Genomic DNA, 22497 nt, shown 5'->3' on the forward strand with positions numbered 1-22497 from the left:
TTTTCATGTGAACAGTGAAACCAAAACATAAATTTTGTTAGTAAAGCAAATTTCATTGGTCGGATTAATGATAAACCCATATAGTAATAAATGTAATCCGGATAAATGATAAATCCAAGTGGTCTAATTAAGACCCAGTACAAAATGTTTCTTTAATAAGTCTATACTTTTCACAGTTCTTCCATGAGAATGGCAAAATCTTCTCTTAAATATCCAGTAAGTTGGATGAAACGTCTACCAAATCATTACCATATAATTTATCTAAATATACACTTTGTTATTCCTATCTCTGACAGTGAAATAGTTCATTTTGCGTCATTTCGTGTTTAGCAAAGGGAGATCATAACACAGCTGCGCATCTCCGTTACATTCCTCCCTTCTTAAAACTTCAAATACAACAAAGCTTTATTTCTAGTTAAACTTTCGAAACAATCTCACACTGTCTATCATCACATTGCTTTATACACATTTATCAGCGTCTGTAGCATGATGAACTTCTTTCACTTGTATGTAGGAGACGTTTGATCCCAATGACAAGTAAGCTGTGCATATATAAATGTTTAGCAAGTTCACTTGCTGAAAGTAGAAAGCAAACATGAGAAACCTATACTTTCGCGGGTATGTTAATGCTGTATTTTCAAAAAAATGAAAAAATGATACTTAAATTTCAACTTTTAATAAAAAAAACTTTTTGACTCATTTTTAGTGTAATGTGTTATATTTTTTAGTTTTGCTAGTATGTTGACAATATAAATTTTCGTTTTCAAAAATAACATTCTCAAATTATCACGTGGTTATCACATGACACTAAAAATCTATTTATAAACATGAAAACAGTAAATTCAAAACTGCTAGCGTGTAGATACTCTTGTTTTTCTAAGTATTATTATCTGTGGATAGCTTATATACCAAAGTATTAGAAAAGTGCTACTCGCCTCCTTTGAATGAAAAGATTAATTAAATAAACGGAGATTTTCGACTAAATTGCGCCAAAAATACTATGACCTTCAGATATAACATCGTCTAGCACTTAAACGGAATAAACAACATGAACTGAGTAGCAGTTTTCGTAAAATATTAATATTCAGCTTTCTGTACGTTTATTTGAATCGAAATTTAATCATTTCTACACGCTAGCACTTTTGAGTCAAAGTTAACTTCTTCTACTTCTACTATGTAATGACTGCCTTCAACACGTTGAAGTTTACGTCACTTGTACTGCGCATTGCTTTGTGAAGACATATATACAGTGAAATATACAAATTTGTGATAATAAACAAAACATAAAAATTTTTACATAGTGGTAGTGCATATTTTTAATTTATTATTTTTAAAATATTAAGATAAAACTATTTACACATGATGAATTTATGGGCTGTAGGTGTAGTTTGAGACGGCTACTTTGAACGACTCTATAGAGTCGCTCATAACAATACTCAGGGGAAGGCTGTTCCAGGTTTTAATTGTGCGTGGGGAAAATGATTGTTGTCTTATTTGTGTTCTGCAGGATGGAATTTGGTATGAGAGTGTGTGCATGTTCCTGGACTGTCTGAGCGGTTGAATTAATCTGTCTGTTTTTGTGATTGCAATGAGATGATATGTGATTTTATAGAACATGACCAGTCGTGCATCTGTTCTCCTGTTAGCAAGGTCTCTCCATTTCAAATGATCTAGCATGTCACTAACGCTTGAGGTGTTTCTGTGTCGGTTAGTGACATATCTAGCAGCCCTTCTTTGTACCTTTTCTATTTTGTTAATATCCTCAGTAAAGTAAGGGTCCCAAACTGAACAGGCATATTCTAGTGATGGTCTGACTAAGGATTTATATGCCTGTTCCTTTACTGAGGTGGAACTGATGTTAAGATTCCTTCGAAGAAAACCTAGTGTGCTGTTGGCTTTATTGCAGATGTTGTTTATGTGACTGTGCCATTTGAGGTCTGATTGAATTGTCACACCTAGGTATTTCGCCTTATCGACATGTTCAAGAATGTGGCCTTGTAAAGTGTAATTATAAATGAATGGATTTTTATTTCGGCTGATGGACATGACATTACACTTGTCAGGATGAAAAGCCATTTTCCATGTATTTTCCCAAATGCCTAGTGTGTTGAGGTCTTTTTGAAGGGTTTCGCAATCACTGTTTGATTTTATTACCAGATATGCAATGGTGTCATCTGCAAATAGGCGTATGGTGGAATTTAGCCCAACTGGTATGTCGTTGATATAAAATAAAAACAGACTTGGGCCCAGAACAGATCCTTGAGGCACTCCAGACTTTACAGGGACATAGCCTGAAGTCTCACCCTCTAGAATGACTGCTTGGGTACGACATGATAAGAAGCCCTGTATCCATGCATTTGTTTTCCCCTGTATCCCATAATAATTTAATTTGTGTGTTAACAAGTTATGACTGACTTTATCAAAAGCTTTGGAGAAATCCATTATAAGTACATCTGTTTGTTTTGAGTTTTCCATATTTTTAGTGACATCATCTACAAATTCCAAAAGTTGAGTTTCACAAGATCTGTTTTTTCGAAAGCCGTGTTGTAGGGGATACAGGATGTTATGTTTGTCTGCGTGTGTCATGATTGCGCTAACTACAACATGTTCCATAAGTTTACAACATATACATGTCAAAGAAATAGGTCTATAATTCTCTGGATTATATTTGGAACCTTTCTTATAGATGGGTGAAACATGTGCAGTACGCCAGTCAGTAGGGACTTCGCCAGTGTCTAATGATTTTTGGTATATAAGGCATAGTATTGGTGAAATTTCATGTGCTAACTCCCTAAGGAGACGTGGCTTAAGTTCGTCTGGTCCACTTGCCTTGGATGGATTTAAATTTAGAAGTAATTTTGAGATACCTTGGATGGTGATATTTATGTCAGGCATGGTAGGGTACGCTGTTTTCTGTTGCATGTATTGATTGTTTTCAAATTCAGTAGCAGTGATTTTGTTTGGTTCTGAGAAAACTGATTGAAACTGCCTGTTGAGTGCATCAGATTTTTGTTTGGTGTCAGTAATAAGTTTCCCGTTCTGCTTAAGTGATGTTATGCCACTGTAGTCAGTTTTTTTGCTTTTAATATATGACCAAAATTTTTTCATGTTGGAAAATTTGTTTTCATCTGGTTTTGGTGTTACAATATTTTCAATGTATTGCCAGTATGATTGTCTGAGTTGTTTTTGTACCTGATGTTTAATTTGCTTATACTTATTTCTCATGTTGTCATTTCCAGACTTTTTCATCTTTTTATAGAGTCTGTCTCTCTTTTTCATTAATTTTCTTGTTTCAAACGTTACCCATGGGGTTTTATTTTTTGTAGTTAGCTTTTTGTGTGGAATATGCTCACTGACTAGTTCATTGAGTTTTGTTTTGAATTCTAGCCACAGTTCATCAACAGTGTGTGTATTAACCTTTTCCTGTATAGTATGTTGTAAGTTAATTACTTCTTTTTTCATTGTTTCCCAATTTGCCTTGTTGTAAATCGGCACATTTCTTGGTGTTTGTTTTAGTTTAGATGGTGTTAGTTTGAATTCTAAAAAGACAATGTCATGGTCTGAGATTCCCGGCATGATTTCAATTCGTGGGACCTGGTTTGGTAAGTTTGTTATCATGAGATCTAATATATTGTCCTTTCTTGTTGGATTTTCAATTAATTGTACCAAGCCTGTGTCATCCAAAGTATTTCCAAAATCATAATGTATATTTTGGTGGGTTGATTTTGGTTTAAGTATTTTGTTTTTCCAATCCCACCCTGGAAGATTAAAATCTCCTCCAATTAATATAGCTGCATTTTTTATTTGAGTAGCTCTCCTAACTGATGTGTCAAACCACTTCATGCTTTGGTCATCAGATGTTTTGGGGTTGTAAAAGGATGATATATAAAGTGATCTGCTACCCTTAATTTCAATTTTGGCCCATACCATTTCACATGTATCATCAGGTGTAAGGTTTTCAACTTCATCACTTATAAATTCTGATTTTATTGCAATGAGTACACCGCCACCCTGCTTGTTTTTTCTGTCTTTTCTGTATAGTGTGTACTCTTCAGGAAAGATTTCAATGTCTTTTATTGTAGAGTCGAGCCAAGTTTCTGTTCCGATTACAATATCCGGTTTAGTGCTATCAATTATATTTTGGATAAGGTGTTGTTTACGTTTGATAGACTGAAAATTGATGTTAAGTATTCGCAAAGGTTTTTTACAATTTGTTTTTGTTTTATTTGTACGTATTGGTGTAGACTGGTGAGATGGTTTAAATGAGTTTGTTGGAGTTTTCATGCCACAGTCGTCATTTGAATAATGATATAGACTTTCAAATGGATTAGATGAACTTGCACCATGTAAGTCAAAAGGACATGTGCTATAGTTGGGATTTTCGCAAATTAAACAATTCCAACTTATCATGCTATCATTTAGTAGATCATATGTATTACTGTGTATGTTCTGACAATCAATATGATACCATTGATCGCAAGTTTCACAAACGATACCTCTGTGTTCCCAAGTCACAACATCATCACATGTGCCACACATGTATCTTGTGCTGTCATTGCTTGGGCCAGGGTTGCTTTCAATGTCATTTGATTGTGTTATAATGAGTAGTATAAAAAACAACAGTAATTTGCTTGGTTTTAATTGGTCACTGGGGTGTTTCTTTGACAATAATTTTTGTATGACATATAGGGGTATACATTTGGTGGTATAGTACTCATGGTATTGCCATGTTACCCTTTCATTATATTCTGATGAAAAAAGGTATGATTTAAGGCTAACCTTTGTTCCAAACCCTGATTCATGACTTAAGAATTCACTTCTATCTACATGTAAGATGAATGATGACAATGCGAATGGTTGACATGTACTAAGAGAGATATCTGAGCTAGTCACATGTTCATAATACTCAATTTTAGAATAAATTTCGTGATATGTGATCTGAAACAGTAAGACAAATATGAACAGAGAGAGCGAGTGAGCGTGAATACTACACTGCTGATGAGACATGTTGAAAAGTGACTTACTGACGTAGTGGTTGGACAGGACCTGTGAGAACACACAATATGATACAAGTATTAGCTATAGATGAGGTTATCTTCGTACCCAGTTGCTTCCCTGGGTCACAATATGTACACAAATGAGCAATGTTAGTAATGATGAAACATATATGGCCTTTTACTGAGAGTGCTTTGTTTACACCGGAAGTCACCTTTCAGCTGATTGAATCATGTGATCTAACTGGCGGGATATTTGTTTATCAGATTGCCTGATTTCAAAAATCTATTCTGTAAGTATTTTGGTCTACTTATGAGTTGCAATGTGTAGCGTAACTCTGAAAAATATGTTGTGTGCAAAAAATACACGAATTTGGTCTGTTTTAAACTTGTTTCCAGAAAAAAATTGGAGAGCCAAAGTCAACAACGTCTTCCTTCACGCACATGCGCAGTTTCATAAGTTTTCGGGTCCTTCATTGTTTACAAACGCACAAGTGGCTTTCAAAGGGAAGTAATTCTGTAAAAAGAAATAAAATGTTCAGTCATCGGGTAATTGTTGCTGATCTTTATTCAAATGTACTTTTTGTTGCATCTTCTCCATAACCAATTTATTTAATAAAAGAAATATATATTATACTCGGAGAATAGATCAGAATGATTATAATTACACATCGGCTTGGTATGAAGCCCCTTTTCTTTCTGTTTGGTATTTTTTGGCCATAAAATTATGTACGGAATTTTTCTACAGACACTAGCTTTATCTACCAATAAAAATGACCTCCGTGTATTCGCACAACAGTGTGGGAAGTGTTATTAAACACTATTCAATCAATCAGATAGTTCTTTGAATTGTGTTTTCTATTTTGTCAGATGAGGTGCCTCTCATGTTTGGGTTTTGTCTCTTGTAACAGTGTAAACTGTCATAGTGAACAATAAAATCTTGAATCTTGCTCAGTTTTCATAAATCACACAGACCCATACACTGTACATCATTCAGTCGTTGGTCATAGTGGCAATCACACCATATATAATGACAGCATGGAATATATATATTCAATGTCCTGCTTATTTTTTCTCTCAATAAATTTAATTACCACATACTAAGAGAAAACATAGTTAAAGAAAAAAAATGTTGATTTCAGAAAGAAAAAAAATTATGATGGTCAGTTAGTATAGGACTATTAAATAAATTTATACCAAATATGATAGTCCAAGAGCTAATGGAAATTTAATTATATTTCAAATCCTGCAACATTTTCATCACACATTCCCTTTACACCATGTACACATTCAATGAACATTCTGTGTCTCATTCGAGCATACTTAAAACTCCAGAACATGTATTAATTATATGTATGTATACATATATGTACCATTATCTCTGTAACTTGAATTTGTATTTAGTTTATGAGAATAAAATATTCTAAAACTGCAGAATATTTTCTTTTACAGCTAATTTCCTAAAGCTTGTAGAGTAAAAGTTTGGTTGGCCTTTTTTGTTTGTTTGTATAAACATTTACCCAAGCTTAAAGCACTTAAGATTGTCATCTTCAAACAATAAATATAGACAAACTTAAACCTGTAAATATTAAAGTTGAATGCAATTGGTTGTTATTTAAATTATCATTGTACATTTTACAAAAAAGCAAACAAGGTAACCAAAGTCTTGCTCTACATGCAATAGGAAATCAGCTGTAATCTGTGCCTTCTTTTTAAGATATAAGAAACAGAAATACAGGTATATACAGGGTTTAAAGTTTTTTAAAGAAAATATAATAATAATTTTGCAGGGTAAAGAAAAGATGATATTTGAATAAAAAATAATAAATAAAAAATCTCTTTCCAACTAATTGATGAATCTATTTGCTAATTTGTATGTGAAAACATTTCATCATTCCTAATACTTTTGCTTTTGTTTCACATTATTATCAATAAACAATATTAATAATTTTGATTTTAATATTCCATGGAGCACAGCTAAATATACTTTAACCGCCGAATGAAATCACAATTTGTACACAGTGACACATTTATGAAGTAAAAGTTCTGTGAAACATCCTCTCCTCAGTGATGATAATTAGGACACAATATCACATACTATATGTATTCCACTTTCTTATAAATTTTTCCTTTAATGATCATGAATTAAACACATGTTCCAGAATCGTTGCAGTTAGTTATTCATTCATTTCAACCTATTTCCTTTTGTTGAACCTGCTTTTTCATACAGAAAAAAATTGTTTCTCACTTATTTTTTATACAGTCAATTAACTTCTAATTTGTATTCCTTTTAGCACAGTTAAAACAGTCTTGATTCCATTCATTTAGTCACACATATGTATAAGTAAAGAGTCTTTTCAGGAAAATTACTTTTCTCTTTATATCTCATGTACAGGAAAATAATATCCTTGTTTGTGTTTCATTTGTTGATCTTCCTTAGAATGACAAGTGCAGTCCTTGTGTCTTATTTATTTTATCAAATATGCTATTGTATTGGAAGTAGCCATTGTTTCTCATTCATCTTAAAATCCTGCAAAAAAAAATGATATTATTATACACAATATATTTAATTTATAAGCCCCATTGCTATATATACTAGTATATGCATAATATCTATTACTTCAATCATTGTACTTGATTTATATGCTCTAAAAGTGCCCTGTTATTAATATCTTGAACATAAAAATCATCTTATTCTTATTCTGTTACAAAAAGAGAACTTCAATATAATCAAATTTTAGTAAGCTTAATAGCCTAAGCCCTTAGTATCAGTAGTGGTTGGTAAAACCAATAGTGAACTTACATGTTTGTAATAAAATAATTGCCATGTTTGTTTACTTTCTTAACACAAAAAATATTATTATAGACAGATTAATCTAAACTCATAAGCAATTAATCTTTAAATAGCTTTCATATCACTTCATGTGACTATAAAATAAGTGTCAGTAACAATAATATAATATTTGAATGCTTACATGATAATGCAGACTTCCTACATGTCAAATCACTTGGAAGCAGTAAAAAAAAAAACAGTGAATACAAATTCTGCAAAAGACAAATATAAAATTGCATAACCAAAATTTTAAAAGCAATAAACACACCAAAAGATTTTTTTAAAACATGTAGGAAATAGGCAATATAGGAGATATTTAAAAAAAAAAGATTGATTGTTGGTTGCTTAACGTCCAGTGGCAAATATTTAAAAAAAAATTCCTGTTAGGTTAATTTAATCTGTATGATATTGAAATATTTACATCAATGTAGATTGACAACTTTTAAAGTCACTTATTTGGATTATAACATTTTTATAGTTAATATCAAGCAAATCCTACAAGTAATAAATAGTCTTTAAAATGTCAATTGAATGCAAGTGGTGATCAATTTAAAATTTTCATATCTTAAACTAAAAATTAAATTAGATAATATATTAACTGTGATGAGCCAATTCTCTCATTTTGTAAAATCTCAGTAGCCTGTTAACTGAAATATGACTTAATAGTACCTTTTATTTGTTTGTACATGCATTTATATATCTTTGTCTTTGTGTGACTGGTATTTTCTCATAAACTTAGAAATGACAATGAATATATAAATTACTATTTGTGAAACAAATCCAAGTTTTATATTTATATACATTCATGCTTTAGTTAAATCAGAATTAAAAAAAAATCATTCTGAATTGAAACAATGTCATTCTCTGTTTAACATGTAAAAACACCAACACTGTTCATTTGTGGACTTTGTGTGGGTGGTGTATAAAAGTATAAAAAAAATGACTAAGCCTATTAAGGAGAGGTAGACTGGGTATATATGATAATATAGGAGGTGTACCCCTTGCTACCAAAGTTAAGGAGTTATGTATACATAAATGAATAGTTTTAATTTATTGCATACACTGAACCAAGGGAGAATTAAAGGGGGGAGGTAACTATTATGTAACAGTTGGCATGGGAAAAATCGGGAAAAATCAAGTCTACTAAAACTAATATTAAAACAATCTTTCTCCGAGCATTTTTTCCATTTAGCTTACTTTATTGCTTCATTGATTGATTCATAGGTCAACGGTTTTCGTCGTCGGTTATCGAAATTAATGACGAATTATGAATGTTTTGATTCACTTCAACAAATTCAATGAGAAGAAATGGGTACCGATGATAAAGAGTTACAATTTACAACGTATTTACCTCAAAATGTATGCAAAATCCTCCTTTCCATTGTGATTTCCATGTGTCGACTTCTTTGACAAGGTGCTCAACAGATGATGATAATGAGTGTGACGTGACAAGCTAAACATAGACGTTGATGAGTCTTAGTTTTTGGCGATTTTCTTACTCAAAACTGTAAGTGTTCAAGGGAGCAACGGTCATGTTTGAAGATAGTGTTAATAACGCAATGATGTTGTCGAAAAACAACAAGTTGATAAATTTTTGATCTCGATGTAGCCAAAAAATCACCATTCCATAGCAAATTCTCCCAACGTCCGCATATGCAACTATTCCAGTCATAATTAGGTTCGATAACTCTGTATGTGACTGGTTTAATTATGATTATGTAAAATGTACTGGTTACCCATGTAATGATTTCAAAATATATATAGATATATAGATATTGCATCTTTGTTACAATCCATCCGTTGTTTCCTTTCGTTGATATAAAATATTATCATAAAATGATTTCATAAACAATCGTATAATGATCTATAATACTAATCTTATATTAAGTCTTGTCAAAACTTACATCGTGATTAGGCCACTTTGCCATGTTTGTTTTCTTTGATCACGTTGATGACTTAGTTAATACTCCACAATCTAGCTTTATTAATTATCATACGAGTTACAATAACGTGTCATGTTTAATTGCAATAAAAACAGTTAAATCTTATTGAATTATTTGCATGTGCAAAATAAGTGTCGAACATCGTCTACGTTTGAAATTATTTGGTCGCCATTTTGTTATATGTAACTTCGAAATTGTATCAAAACAAATAGCATGTTTCCACTTTCACAGAGGGAAATAATGTTTAATTCTATGCTGCATTAAGGTAAGACAATTATTGAAAAGAGATGCATATAACAATTTTTCGATTTTCATCGTAAAAATCTACAAAAATATATATTCCCATGTCGACCCACGCTATCAATGTTCATGTAAACTGCATAGTCGGTGCATGTAAATCTCAAGTTATTTTTAGTAAGAGACTGTTTCTTATAAATATATTGAGGAACATGTGAAAAAGAAATTTCTTAAGTACAAAAAGACACACTTTGATAAATATTTGAAATATTACTTTCCGATGTATAACTAAATGAATACTGGCATGTCGTGTCGTTGTGAACCTTCAACAAGTGGCCGCCATTTTGAAAATATTAATGAGGACTGCCAAAATATGAACTTTTCAAACAAACTTCGAAGCAAAAAGTTTAATACCTGAACTGATATGGTTTGGGATTTACTTTAAATAAATATGTTGTCGATCTGTTAAGGGGTTGGAAGGATATAAGCAACAATAAACTAGTTGAGAAAATTGATTTTACAAAAAGGTCCCATTGCAATTTTGTCAAGTTTTTACGAAGATGTCAACGGCGGCTGTGTGGCTATGTCACCTCAATTTTCAAACTTATTTCGAAGCACGAAATCATATTTCTGAACTGAAACTTAAAACATATTTAATTGTAAAAATTTATAAACTGTAAAACGCGGGGTTAGAAGGAAAAATATACATTATAACAAAAAAGTTATGACCGTTTTATTTATGTACCCGTTCACTTTCATGGATAATCTGTCGGCCATTAAAAATATACAACTTAAGTGTAAAAGTCACGTGATGACCGAGATAGTTGGATATGGATTGAGCCAATCAAAATTCGTTTAGTTTCGAAAATGACGTAATAGATGAGATTTCGATGCAATCACCAAAAATCGTCAAAAATGATTTGAAACCGCATTAACCTACCCGCGTTAGAGTCAATTCAAACAAAACATATACATAATGATAATCTCAATATACACTTTATTATTCCTTTCTCCGACAGTGAAATAGTTCATTTTGCGTCATTCCGTGTTTAGCAAAGGGAGATCATAACACAGCTGCGCATCTCCGTTACATATATATATATATATACTCTATAAACAAAGCACATACACTAGAATGAAAGACAATAATACACAAGATGATCAAGAGGTATACCAGAAAAGAAAAAAAAACGTTTATATTTTGTTTGGTTTCATAATACATCTTTCAAATGTGGGAACATTTTCAAAAGAATGCTTTCAATAAATGTTTGGTATAGCAGAAGGTAATATTATGTAATCATATATATGTAGTACGTGTGGTTTTGACATGTGCAACTAACAAAATAAGTGGGCCAGTTTGGCTTGACATTTTTATCAGTTATGTCAAGAAAGTTTAACAATCTTGAACTTAAATTCATGAAAATTGGTTTGCTGATATTCGAAAAATAGTACTTTTATAAATAATTCATGCCGCTAGTTCACATGAATATTTGTACTAGAAATGTGCACAAGTTACGGTACTTTATCCGAAATTGATGTCACCCGTTTATTATATTGAGTGATTAGTGTTGCCATTAAAATTGAAATTGTTAAAATATCAAGTCTAAATGAGACACCAACAACAAACACGAGATAACGTTATCCTAATTTTGAATTTATCATAGTTTCATTTGAATCAAAAGAGATGTGTGTAAGTGACAGTACATACAGGTAAAAAGTGAAGTGCAACATACAGTCTCCAACCAAAGACACTCTTATAAAAAGTATCAATATATAAAGTTTTGGAATATATGTAACAGAAACCAAATCCTTCTATGGAACCATATCCTTTTATAAAACAACAAAACCCCCATTATAATTGAAAAAACTACATGGAGGTTTAAAGCTCCCATACTAGGCGTATACCAAGTTGAAATTAAATCAAAAGAAATTGAATTCATTGTTAGAGAAGGTAATACAGCCAATTGGTATAATTGCATTGTTAAATAATTACATTAGATGTATGTTTCATTATAATACTTTATTTTGATTGGCTAATTGCACATCCATTGTTATTCCGTAAGCACTTGCATCACTCAATAAAACTTTTCATTCATGATAACACGTGGTCCCACAAAAAAGTGCACAGGTAAATAAAATACAAAAATTGTAAAATTCGTGTTTTCATGATCAGATCCTAAAATATGTAATTATAAGTATTGAATGCTTCTTTTTGTAACTTTATAGGGTTGTAAAAGCGTTGACCGTGCGCACATTTTTAGTATGAAGCGCTTCCGCGCTTCATACAAAATGTACTTCGGTCAACGATTTTACACCCCAATAAATTTACAAAAAGAAGCATTCAATTCTTAACATCTGTTTTTGTGGGTTGTAAAAGTTTGTATAACAAGGCGAACAATTTAGGATTTTTAGCATCTTATGTACGTGTTTATACTTAAATTATAATATCAAGCTTCGAGATATTTGTAAAATTTTGAATTATAGACAAACGTTCATAAAACAGTCAATTGCTGTACGTGCAAATACATTCGATTTTTTATGTGTATAAGCATAAATTCCGCCGAAATAAATGCCACAAAATGATGAACGATTGTCCTTTTTAATTCATAAATTTGCATATCTACCCTAAGAGACAGTTATTTTTGGAAAAAATCTTAAAAATGAGCAATAACTTTATCAAAAAGAGAAAGTCGAATATTTAAGCTATAGGTTGCGCTTTTTTAAAATAACAGTACTAAAAAATGAAATATATTGGTCAAGTTAAATAATTAAGACCCATTTTATGTAACCATCAACCAAAGTTGGGCACAGGTGGTCACCAATTTTGTAAAAACAACAGAGTCGGTGTGATAAAATATCAATTACTTTATCCAAAGTACATGACAACAGACATGTCAAGAGGATCTTAAAAATGCAAAATGTGTGCATAATCAAGGGTTTTTAGTCTTCAATCTGATGATGTTTGTAGTCTGTCTTTCCACAAAATATTGAATCAGATTTGTTCAAAACGTCTTCGAACTTTTGAAAATTACATATTGCAACCAATCAGACAGTTTTAAATTGACTAAATGCAGAAAAGTACATAATATGATGATCAATATCTTGTAGATACAATTGTCTTTTAAAATACAACTGGCATATAAGAATCTTAATAGTGTTATGTGGATAAATTTATCGGTTTTCAAGAGCTAAATTGGCAGCAAGTCATCACTACATTTCATTTAAACGATTTTTAAAATAAGCTGGCGTAATGGGGATTTTTTTGTGCAGCAGTAGGATCCTGGCTGAAATGATGTCATTGCATACAAATCTCAAAAGATCAATAAAGGATAAATATCTAAAAAAAAAATGAATATAAAACTATGAACACAAACCCCCTTACTACACTGAGGGATATCTTAATATAAGGAAGTATTAGCAGGTCCAGTTCCCTATGGTTCACACTAATTCGGAGTTATGTCTCTTTGTTAATGTTGCAATCAAGGACAAGATATGAAATGTGATTTGAATATTTGGAGCAGATATTCGATTACGATCAACTATTCTGATGAACTTTTTTAGAGGCTGACTTTATTAGTGCACCCTTAAGTAGATTACAACATCAAGACAAAACAAATATTTTCATTACGTAATATATGTAATATATAATTGGACAAATAGACAATTTAATTTTTATTATTCATTTTCCATTCCTTGTTCGGAATGTTAAGATTTATTTCCTTATCAAAGTCTTTTACAGAATAAATGCAATTTACTAGTAAGGTAAAAAATCTTCAGCATAAATGAAAACAAAAATGTATTTCCGATTTATTTTTAACGATTATCGCATTCAAAAAGCAAATGTAATTTATAAATTAACGTTTCGATATTTGTTTTTATTATGCTCTATGCTCCCATCAAAATAGCATTTTTTGAAAACAAGTTTCTATAAAAAAGTATTGTCATTTCGAATTTAGCATAGTGGCTAAACCATATTGTATATAATCAGACTTGGTATAATTGTAATTGTAAATCATCTGTAATCGATTACATTTTTCAAGTAATCATTGTAATCATTAATCAGCCAACAATCTGATTACATGTAATTTATGAAATATCATATTCGTTACTCCAACGCGTGTGATTCATGAATTCTATTTGAAGACAATTTCAATATGACATGCTGACATTAAGTATAATCGTTCTAATTTTACTTTTATCACAAGAAATCTTGAATTCATAATCAATGATTCATTATTTAAAAAATCTAAGTATCATCTTCCTAAAAGGATTATACGACTGGATATAAGAGAAACGAGGTTACAAAAAAACATCAATTTAGACCATTAAATATTCTACGGTTTAACACGTGTTGTGATATTATTTTATATGCAAGCATATTAAAATATGTTCGTATATATGCTCGTGTAAATTTTGAATTACTCGTGACAAAACAGAAACACGAAGAGAAGGATACAAACCCTTGGTAGGGGTAAAAGGTAACCAAATACACCAAGTAGTCGCTTTGTGCTATTCAACGATAGACAAAGCATCAAAACACGTAAATTTTGAATCGTTTCCTCAATATTTTCATTTGAGCGGAGAATAGTACAGATGGCGTGACTATGTGTACTCGAATTGGTCCTTATTTATTTTGTTGGTTACCAGAAAGGAAAATATATAATATAAAAGATGAGTTGATTTCCCAATATGTTTGTTCTATTCCTAGCCTTTACAACGTTACAGGTGTATTGCGGATGTTTGAAGAGGGCATACATAGAAACAGAGGACTGACATTTCGATCCTTTACACACTTTTTCTCTACCATTAACTTTGTCAATCAATTCACTTTTAGTATCTCTCAACAATCAAATTTTGATAAAACCTGCTATTTCTGGCATCCACAAACCTTCTGTCAGCATCAGTAGGTTTGTATATCTCGGAACCATAATCAAGTTTTTAAGAAAGAACAAAAAAGGTCTCAAAGTACATTTCTTGTAATTCCAAGACAACAATGTGTTAAAAACATGTTGTTTTGGTTCTTTTTCTACACTTTCGAAGTTGTTCGCAATTAGTTACAAATTGCCATCGCAAAACATTCTCAATTTATAGTATCCAAATTAATCTTTCAGTTTTTAGGAATACGCCTCCATTTCATGCCACGACACAATATACAAGGGACACTTTTCCCTAGTTCCCTGTGCCTGAATTCAATATACAAAAGCTTTCCAGATTTTGTTTGAAACATCAATTTCAATTGAACCATGGAAAGACAACACCATGTACATGTAGTAATGCTTCTACAATCACGGATACAAAATATTAATGACCAGGCCATGATATTGTTATATAGAGAGCAAAGAAGAAGAAGAATAAAACATTTAAGACGGCGTAGGTCCTGTTGGGTTCGTCCGTGGTTATCAAGTGAAAGGATACTCCAGTTTGATCATTGTGATCAGTTGATGAACGAGTTACGAATCGAGGATGAACGTCCCTTCTTTATTTTTTTTTATAAAATGCCCCAAGTGATGTTCGATGAACTTCTCAAAACAGTTGGTCGAAGAATCAAGAAGACAGATACTCTATTGAGACTTGTCGTCTGGTATTTAACTTGCCATCACATCATTGTAAAATCGCGGTATGAACGTGTCCTATGATCGAGGTAGGACCGTGCTATAATCGTAGAAGAAGCGTGGTAAGATCGTTTTGCAATCGGATAAATCTTGGTATTAAACGTAATGAGAGAAATTTCTGCGGCAACATAACTCCGGTATGGCCTTCAAGGTCACACCTGATATAAAAAAAATGAGTAAAGAATGTTATAACTGCATAGATTGGTACTTCTAGAAGCACCCAAAAATAAATACCATAGAAAAAGTTGACACAAAGCAACAATAAAAATATATATATGCTAGTAGTTACTTCACTAAACAATAGTCAGATGTCTAGACGTAACTTTATGCTGAAAAAACAAACCATGCTGTTCTATTTCTATAATGTATATTAATTCCGAATACAGACGATTCAAGATCTGCATTAAAACACCAAACTCTTCAAAAGAAAAAAAACCCCAACGCAATAGATAAGGGGTTACTCAGCGAAAACCTTGTTATTCGCCAGACGAATCTAAGCTAGCAGTATATATTTATTGTAATTCAAGTTTATAAAATAATGAGTGATATACGTGCTGTATAGAAATTATGATGGTTTATTTATTTATTTCATTTTTTCTTAGTTGAATAGATTCACAATTTATCAAAACGGTGTTCTAATTTGTAGCTTACAATTTGTGTATGCAATCTCTAGATTTTTTTCTTATTCTGTTTTTAATAAATGTGTTTTCATTTGCTCATTTACGGACCGTCTACCCTATAATAATATGTCAAGTAACAATTAATTCTAAGACAAATACAGATGCATTTAATATCTAAATTGAAATTAGAAACCCTGAAAAGGTAGAATAATCATTTGCATTTAGATCCTGTGGCGTGGAACCAGTATGTCGGACCCAAACCATATCGCCGACATTCAAATAGATAACCACATTCAATGTAGAAGATGAGTAGCCCGGAGCAGGTGCGTGGAGCTTTCCCAAATTTTGACCATTCTTGACAATTTCACAATCAAAACTCTGAGAGTTCCAAGAGTAGATTGTCGTTGAGAATGCGTACAAACCGGAAACGGGCGCTGAAAATTGTCCGTGACTTGAGCCATAACCATTTCCATGATTTTCGTGAATATGTTCAAATACTATCGTCTGTTGGAGTCCTATCAGCCCACTCTGTTTTCTTCTAGCGTAGAACCCAACGGTACTTTGGCTTCTTTCTATAAGCAAATCATACATAAAGTTTGTTTTACTTCAAGACTATTTCTGAAACACTGCTTCATTTCATGATGTTTCGTTAATGTATGGCAGCTTTAGAATAACAAAAATTTAAAAACCAGATCTAGATAAGCTGTCGTTACATTTTTTATTAATAAAAACTACAATTTTATTTGCACACTCGATCATATATTGGTTTTATTATACTTAATTTTAAAAGATAAAAAGATAACTGGTCGTTAAAAGCTGAGTTGAGTTTACAATAAAGAAAAAAGAGACTCAATAATTAACTTTAGCCAGTGGTGCGGTATTTGCAGGATATGATTTTTTTGTGTGTATGTAAATCCGGTTCTTAATCTAAAATCATTGTATTGTAAACAACTTGAATTGCATACCTCACCGCATTCGGGGTTGTCCCTATCAGGCGGAAACCCGGTTTAAATAGAACAAAAGAATCGAAGCTCTTTGTTAGAGAAGGCGATAAATGCTTACTGTTATGTTTACTATAGTAACAAATTTCTTTTTAATAGAAACAAATAAAATGACAATTTTCCTCTCAATTACGAAGTGTTCTATTTTAAAAACGCCATTTGCATAAGGTTTCAATTTATCTATTACATAGTTAAGCAGAACAATTATATATCAAGTCGACGACATGGGTATCTATCAAGTTGGATGTAGAAAATGCATAACCTCCGATGGTTGTGACAAAAAATACTACGGACGGAGAACATATCAATCTATAAGTTCAGTAATTTTCGTGCCTGCCCTTCCATTATGTGACTCAAGAAAAAATTCTAAAAAAGGGGTTACAATTGTATCGAAAAGAGAAAATCGAGTGCACCTTTCTATGTTAGGGCGTGTTTGAGTTGAATATTTTGTCTTGCAAACGTACAAAGCAAGAATATTTGATACATCATCTCGCTTCAGATTCTATCATTTTTATATATCAAAGCTACAGGTTGACTTTATAACCTAAAAAATCACGGTACTAAAATATGAAATATATGGGTCAAGTGGAATACCTATCTAATGAATAATAGTAAGTGTGTTCGAATAGCTATTTTTTTTTACTAAAAGTACTTGACGACTGTCTTTCAAGTTGGATGATGAAAATGCATATCTTCGAAAATCAATATTTTTTTGTGTGTGATAACTAAGGTTTATAGTCTTCAACCACTAAATCTAGTTTGCCCTTCCACGAAATATTTATTTAGAATTTTTTCAAATATTTATGAATTTTCAAAAATTCCACCTGACAACCGATTAGACAATAATTCTAAGTTGAATCAATGCAGACAAGATCATTAACTGATGCTCATTAGCTAGTAGAAACATTTGTCTTTTAAAATACAATTGACATATAAGGATCGTAATGGTGCTATGCGGATAAATTTATCGGTTTTCAAGAGCAAAATTTGCATTGCGTCATCCCTACAATGGCTTCCATTTCTACGACTGGCGTAATGGGGAGATAATTTGACGAAGTAGAATCCTGACTGCTATGGTTTTATAAATCTAAAACTCTTTATATTGTTTTTTCATAAACATCTGCTCTCAATAGTGTCTGCTGAAATACATTCTAATTTCATATAATAACATGTCATGCTTGTGATTTTTGTTTTTGTTTAAATAAGTGTTTTCTTCACCAAAATCTCTACTTACCTTTGAGCCTAGTTTCTAGCAGTCTTTTTCTTTTATCAGTAGCAAATTCCCTTTTTATGTTCACATTTTCAGCCTCTAAGCTTTCTGTAAATTAATCAGATATACATGTCTAAAACAAATGTCAACTATTTAAATAGTTATTCTGACTTTATCAGCTTTATGCTTTTCGGCCCGAATTGGCTAAAACCGGTTTGAAAAAGGGATCTTGTCACTGACATTTGTAATTGCATTGTGCCACTGTCCTATATCCATTCCCCCATGCAAATCTGTCCCCCAGAAAAAATGGCACACTCCAAGTTTTCCTCCCAAACGAAAGTATGTAGGATTAGGCATATGTCCCTCTCTAGTAGCAATAGAAGCTCATAATCCTTTCTTTTAGCATCATCGGCGATTTCAGTTGGAAATTTTAAATTATTCATAAATTTTTTAGTTACCATTCTCTCATTTGGGACAGGCACATACAAAGTATTGCTAAAGTTAGAACATTTTTGTAAGTGCTTAGCAGGAATCCAATCGCATCGGATGTTCTGAAATCCTTTTTTTGCGTATCGCAGTGGGTAATGTTGTACTGTCTTCGTAATATCCGTTCCATTACACATTTTACCCCTATGTTCTATTTTTAGCCATGGATGCCATCTTGGTTAGCGGTGCGGATCATCGGACACATTTTTCAAACTACATACCCTAATGATGATTGTGGCCATGTCTGGTAAAATTTGGTCCAGTAGTTTTAGATAAGAACATTTTTATCAATTGTACAATTGTAACGACGGACACCAAGTGATGAGAAAAGCTTACTTGGCCCTTTGGACCGGGTGAGCTAAAACTTACCATAGCACAATAACACAATGGAGTGAAAGTAAGAAATATACAATGATAAATAATAAAGAACACTAGTACTATATCACGTAATGCAGATGAAAAACAAAGTCAGTACTTAGCATTTATACTTCAAGACCATCATCTATTATTTGTGAAGTCAATACGAAATATTTATAAAAAAATTAAGGTATTGGCATCAAGAAAATTGGCTGTTTGCACACGTAAAGCCTACCTTTTTTTTTGGGAAGAATAGGAATGATTCAAAATTTAATTTCCCGCTGGAAAAAATCACGCAAGTGATTACCAAAGGGGAAATTCGGGGAGGGGGGGGGGGGGGGGGGTTACATTACACCGGTATATTTGCAAATCTATATTACTCAATTAATCAATAAAGTTAATTTTCAGTTTCCTTACTTCAGCAAAACACTTCAAAATAAAGCAAATCTTATACCGTATGGTGATCTTTTAAAGCGACAATTACTGAATAACAGGCTCCAGATTTGGGACAGGCACAGACATAATGTGTCCATGGTTAAACATGTTTGCGGGCACCCAACCTTTCCCTTGATGTGACAACATAAGAAACAAGAATGTGTCCATAGTACGCGGATGCCCCACTCGTATTATAATTTCTATGTTCAATAAACTGTGAAATTGGGGTAAAAACTCTAATTTGAAATTCCAATTGGAAAGAGCATATCATAAGGAACATTGTACTAAGTTTCAATTTGATTTGAATTATACTTCTACAAAAACGACCTGGACCAAAATTTTTAACCTGAAGCGGGACAGGTGGATGGAAGAACGAACGGACGAATGGACGCACGCACCAGAAAATATAATGTCCCTTACTATCGTAGGTGCGGGCCAAGTCGATACAAAGCACAAAACAATACACAACAACACAAAAGACACTAAGTACAGAGCTGAGATTTCTTGCAGTTACCGAAAGCTAGTTTAAAATCATCAGCTAGTAACAAAATAATGAATTTAAGACTAAAATTTAAATCAGAACATATCTAACATTCAAGGGATTTAACTGTACATATAAAAAAAAGATGCGGTATGATTGCCAATGAGACAACTCCCTACAAGAGACCAAATTACACAGAAAATTACAAGACTTTATTAACAGTCAGAGAAAAACATGACCTTCTCCTAATCTGTTCTAGCAAAACTCAATATCTTATTTAGCAATAAATAATATGCTTTAGGCTTTGTCTTACTCTTTGTTCAGGCTGTTGTCTCTTTGACACATTCCCCATTTCCATTCTCTATATTATACTGACTATAATGAAACTTCAAAAGAAACTATTTTGATTATCGCAAAAGTTAGACTATAACATATCAACCATTGTCAACTATTCATACACTGGTAATAAGAAACATATATACCATATTTAGAATGAAGATCTTGAAAATCACGGGTTAAACTGTCCAGTTTTTTCATAATAAAGTTCAACTTAGGTGTCCTGAAAAACTCTCCATTTACAGTTTCAACGAAATAGCACACTGTTAAAATAATCCAGAAATACTGCATAGTTGTTCAGGTCTGATTTCTAGTATGCACAGATCGGGTTATTCTTATCACTTCTTTAGCATAGTTATTTATTATCTATCTGCTTCTCAATTGGCCAATGACTTGACATTATTCTGTAGACTTGAGGGATCTATATTTGAAGACCATACATAAAATGTTGACCTCTAAATGTTTTGTTATCATTAAAATCATTGAGTCGTTGTCTCATTGAAGTATAACCCATATGTAATTTGTTTCATTGGATGGAAATGTGCACATAGAAAAGCCTTAAAAATTTGTCGTAACATAGAATGAAATTAAAGATTTGTGAAGATCTTCAATGATACATCAACCAAACTATACAAACAACCACATGGTGGTATCAAAAACTTCAATGAATCAAAAATACATCTGTTTTGCCTCGAGTTTTGTCCCGCGAAAGTTTACTAAATAATCCTAGGGGTAATTGGCACTTATTAAAACTACTAAGATTTAACGAGTGTCTATTATGAAAGTTTCATTTTCTCTAATGTATAAACACAGTGGTAAGGGCATTGACACAGTTACATATTTCCGTTTTTTGAGGATATGATCCTTATGCTTTTAAGAATTTTATATTAATTTTAAAAAAATGAATTCAAGAGATAAATGCATACAGATGTAACTTTTCTCACATGACCCCGAGTTTAATATAAGAAAAGTTTACATTTTAAGGAAGAAGTAACATGCAGAGGCCGTATGTTTTGTTTAGGAATGTTCTGTGCTCTGATACTTCTATATATAATCAGTCTGAGGTTTCAATCTGAAAATTGACATCATTTCCATTGGCATTGGCATGCATCACCTTACAATCAGTATTTACACCAAATATACTTGATCTATTGTTTTTAGTATCTGACAAAAAGACCAAACCACAAAAACTAAACATTATTCAAAGAAACATTAAGTTGAGGGCAAGGTTAGATGAAACCTGCAAGAGGGACATGTACGCTTTACAATCATTCAATACACCAAACATTTTTGACCTATTGCTTATATATAGAATCTGAGATACGGACATGACCAACTAACTTTAAAGGAAACTTTGTAAAATATAGAATCTGCATACAAAGTATGAAGCATCAAGGTCTTCTACCTTCTAAAATATCGAAATAGTTTATACCATTGCCGCCAGTTTGTAATACCTATGTCTCACATTCTGCATTTGTGTTGCAGGCATGACAAACATTACATCATTTAGTGTGCAAATATGGATTCTTTTTGAAATTTAAAATAGATTTTTGGCATTACTTTTTTGGCCTCATAAGAGCATCAGAAACTACAATAATTTATTCATATAAAAATAGGATTCCTGATTTTAAATGAAAGACACATTTCTTACCCGAAATAAGAATAATCTCAGGTACAAATGTCATTCAGAAACTATTTCCATGTATGAAATATGCCCATCAACATTTATGAATGCATTTTGATAAATTATTACTACAAGATACTAATAAATACACAACTGCCACCTTAAAGATAGATTTTTGAATAACTTTATTGTATATGATTGATGAATTGATGTTTTCTTAATGTCCAGTGGCAAGTATTTCATACAAGTTTAAGATGAATATTGTTTTTGAATACTTGCAGCTATTTTACTTTTAGAAAGTTAAACGAGAATGCACAATACTACAAAT

The 22497-nt window shown here is 32.0% G+C and overlaps 2 protein-coding genes across 2 annotated transcripts in view; both read right to left on the bottom strand.

Moving 5' to 3' along the window:
• LOC139501771 (death-associated protein kinase 1-like) overlaps positions 1 to 22497 on the bottom strand; it is a 203931-nt gene that overhangs the window by 169879 nt on the left and 11555 nt on the right. The window lies entirely within an intron of this gene.
• On the bottom strand, positions 16406 to 20856 carry LOC139502350 (complement C1q-like protein 4). The gene is made up of 3 exons (XM_071291811.1): positions 20692 to 20856; positions 18475 to 18558; positions 16406 to 16811 (listed from the first exon to the last, which is right to left on the bottom strand). Exons 1-3 carry the CDS (start codon positions 20834 to 20836, stop codon positions 16414 to 16416), a joined length of 627 nt encoding a protein of 208 aa, XP_071147912.1. The 5' UTR covers positions 20837 to 20856; the 3' UTR covers positions 16406 to 16413.

The sequence above is a fragment of the Mytilus edulis genome, chromosome 13, assembly GCF_963676685.1.
Source record: "Mytilus edulis chromosome 13, xbMytEdul2.2, whole genome shotgun sequence".
Taxonomy (NCBI): Eukaryota; Metazoa; Mollusca; class Bivalvia; order Mytilida; family Mytilidae; genus Mytilus; species Mytilus edulis.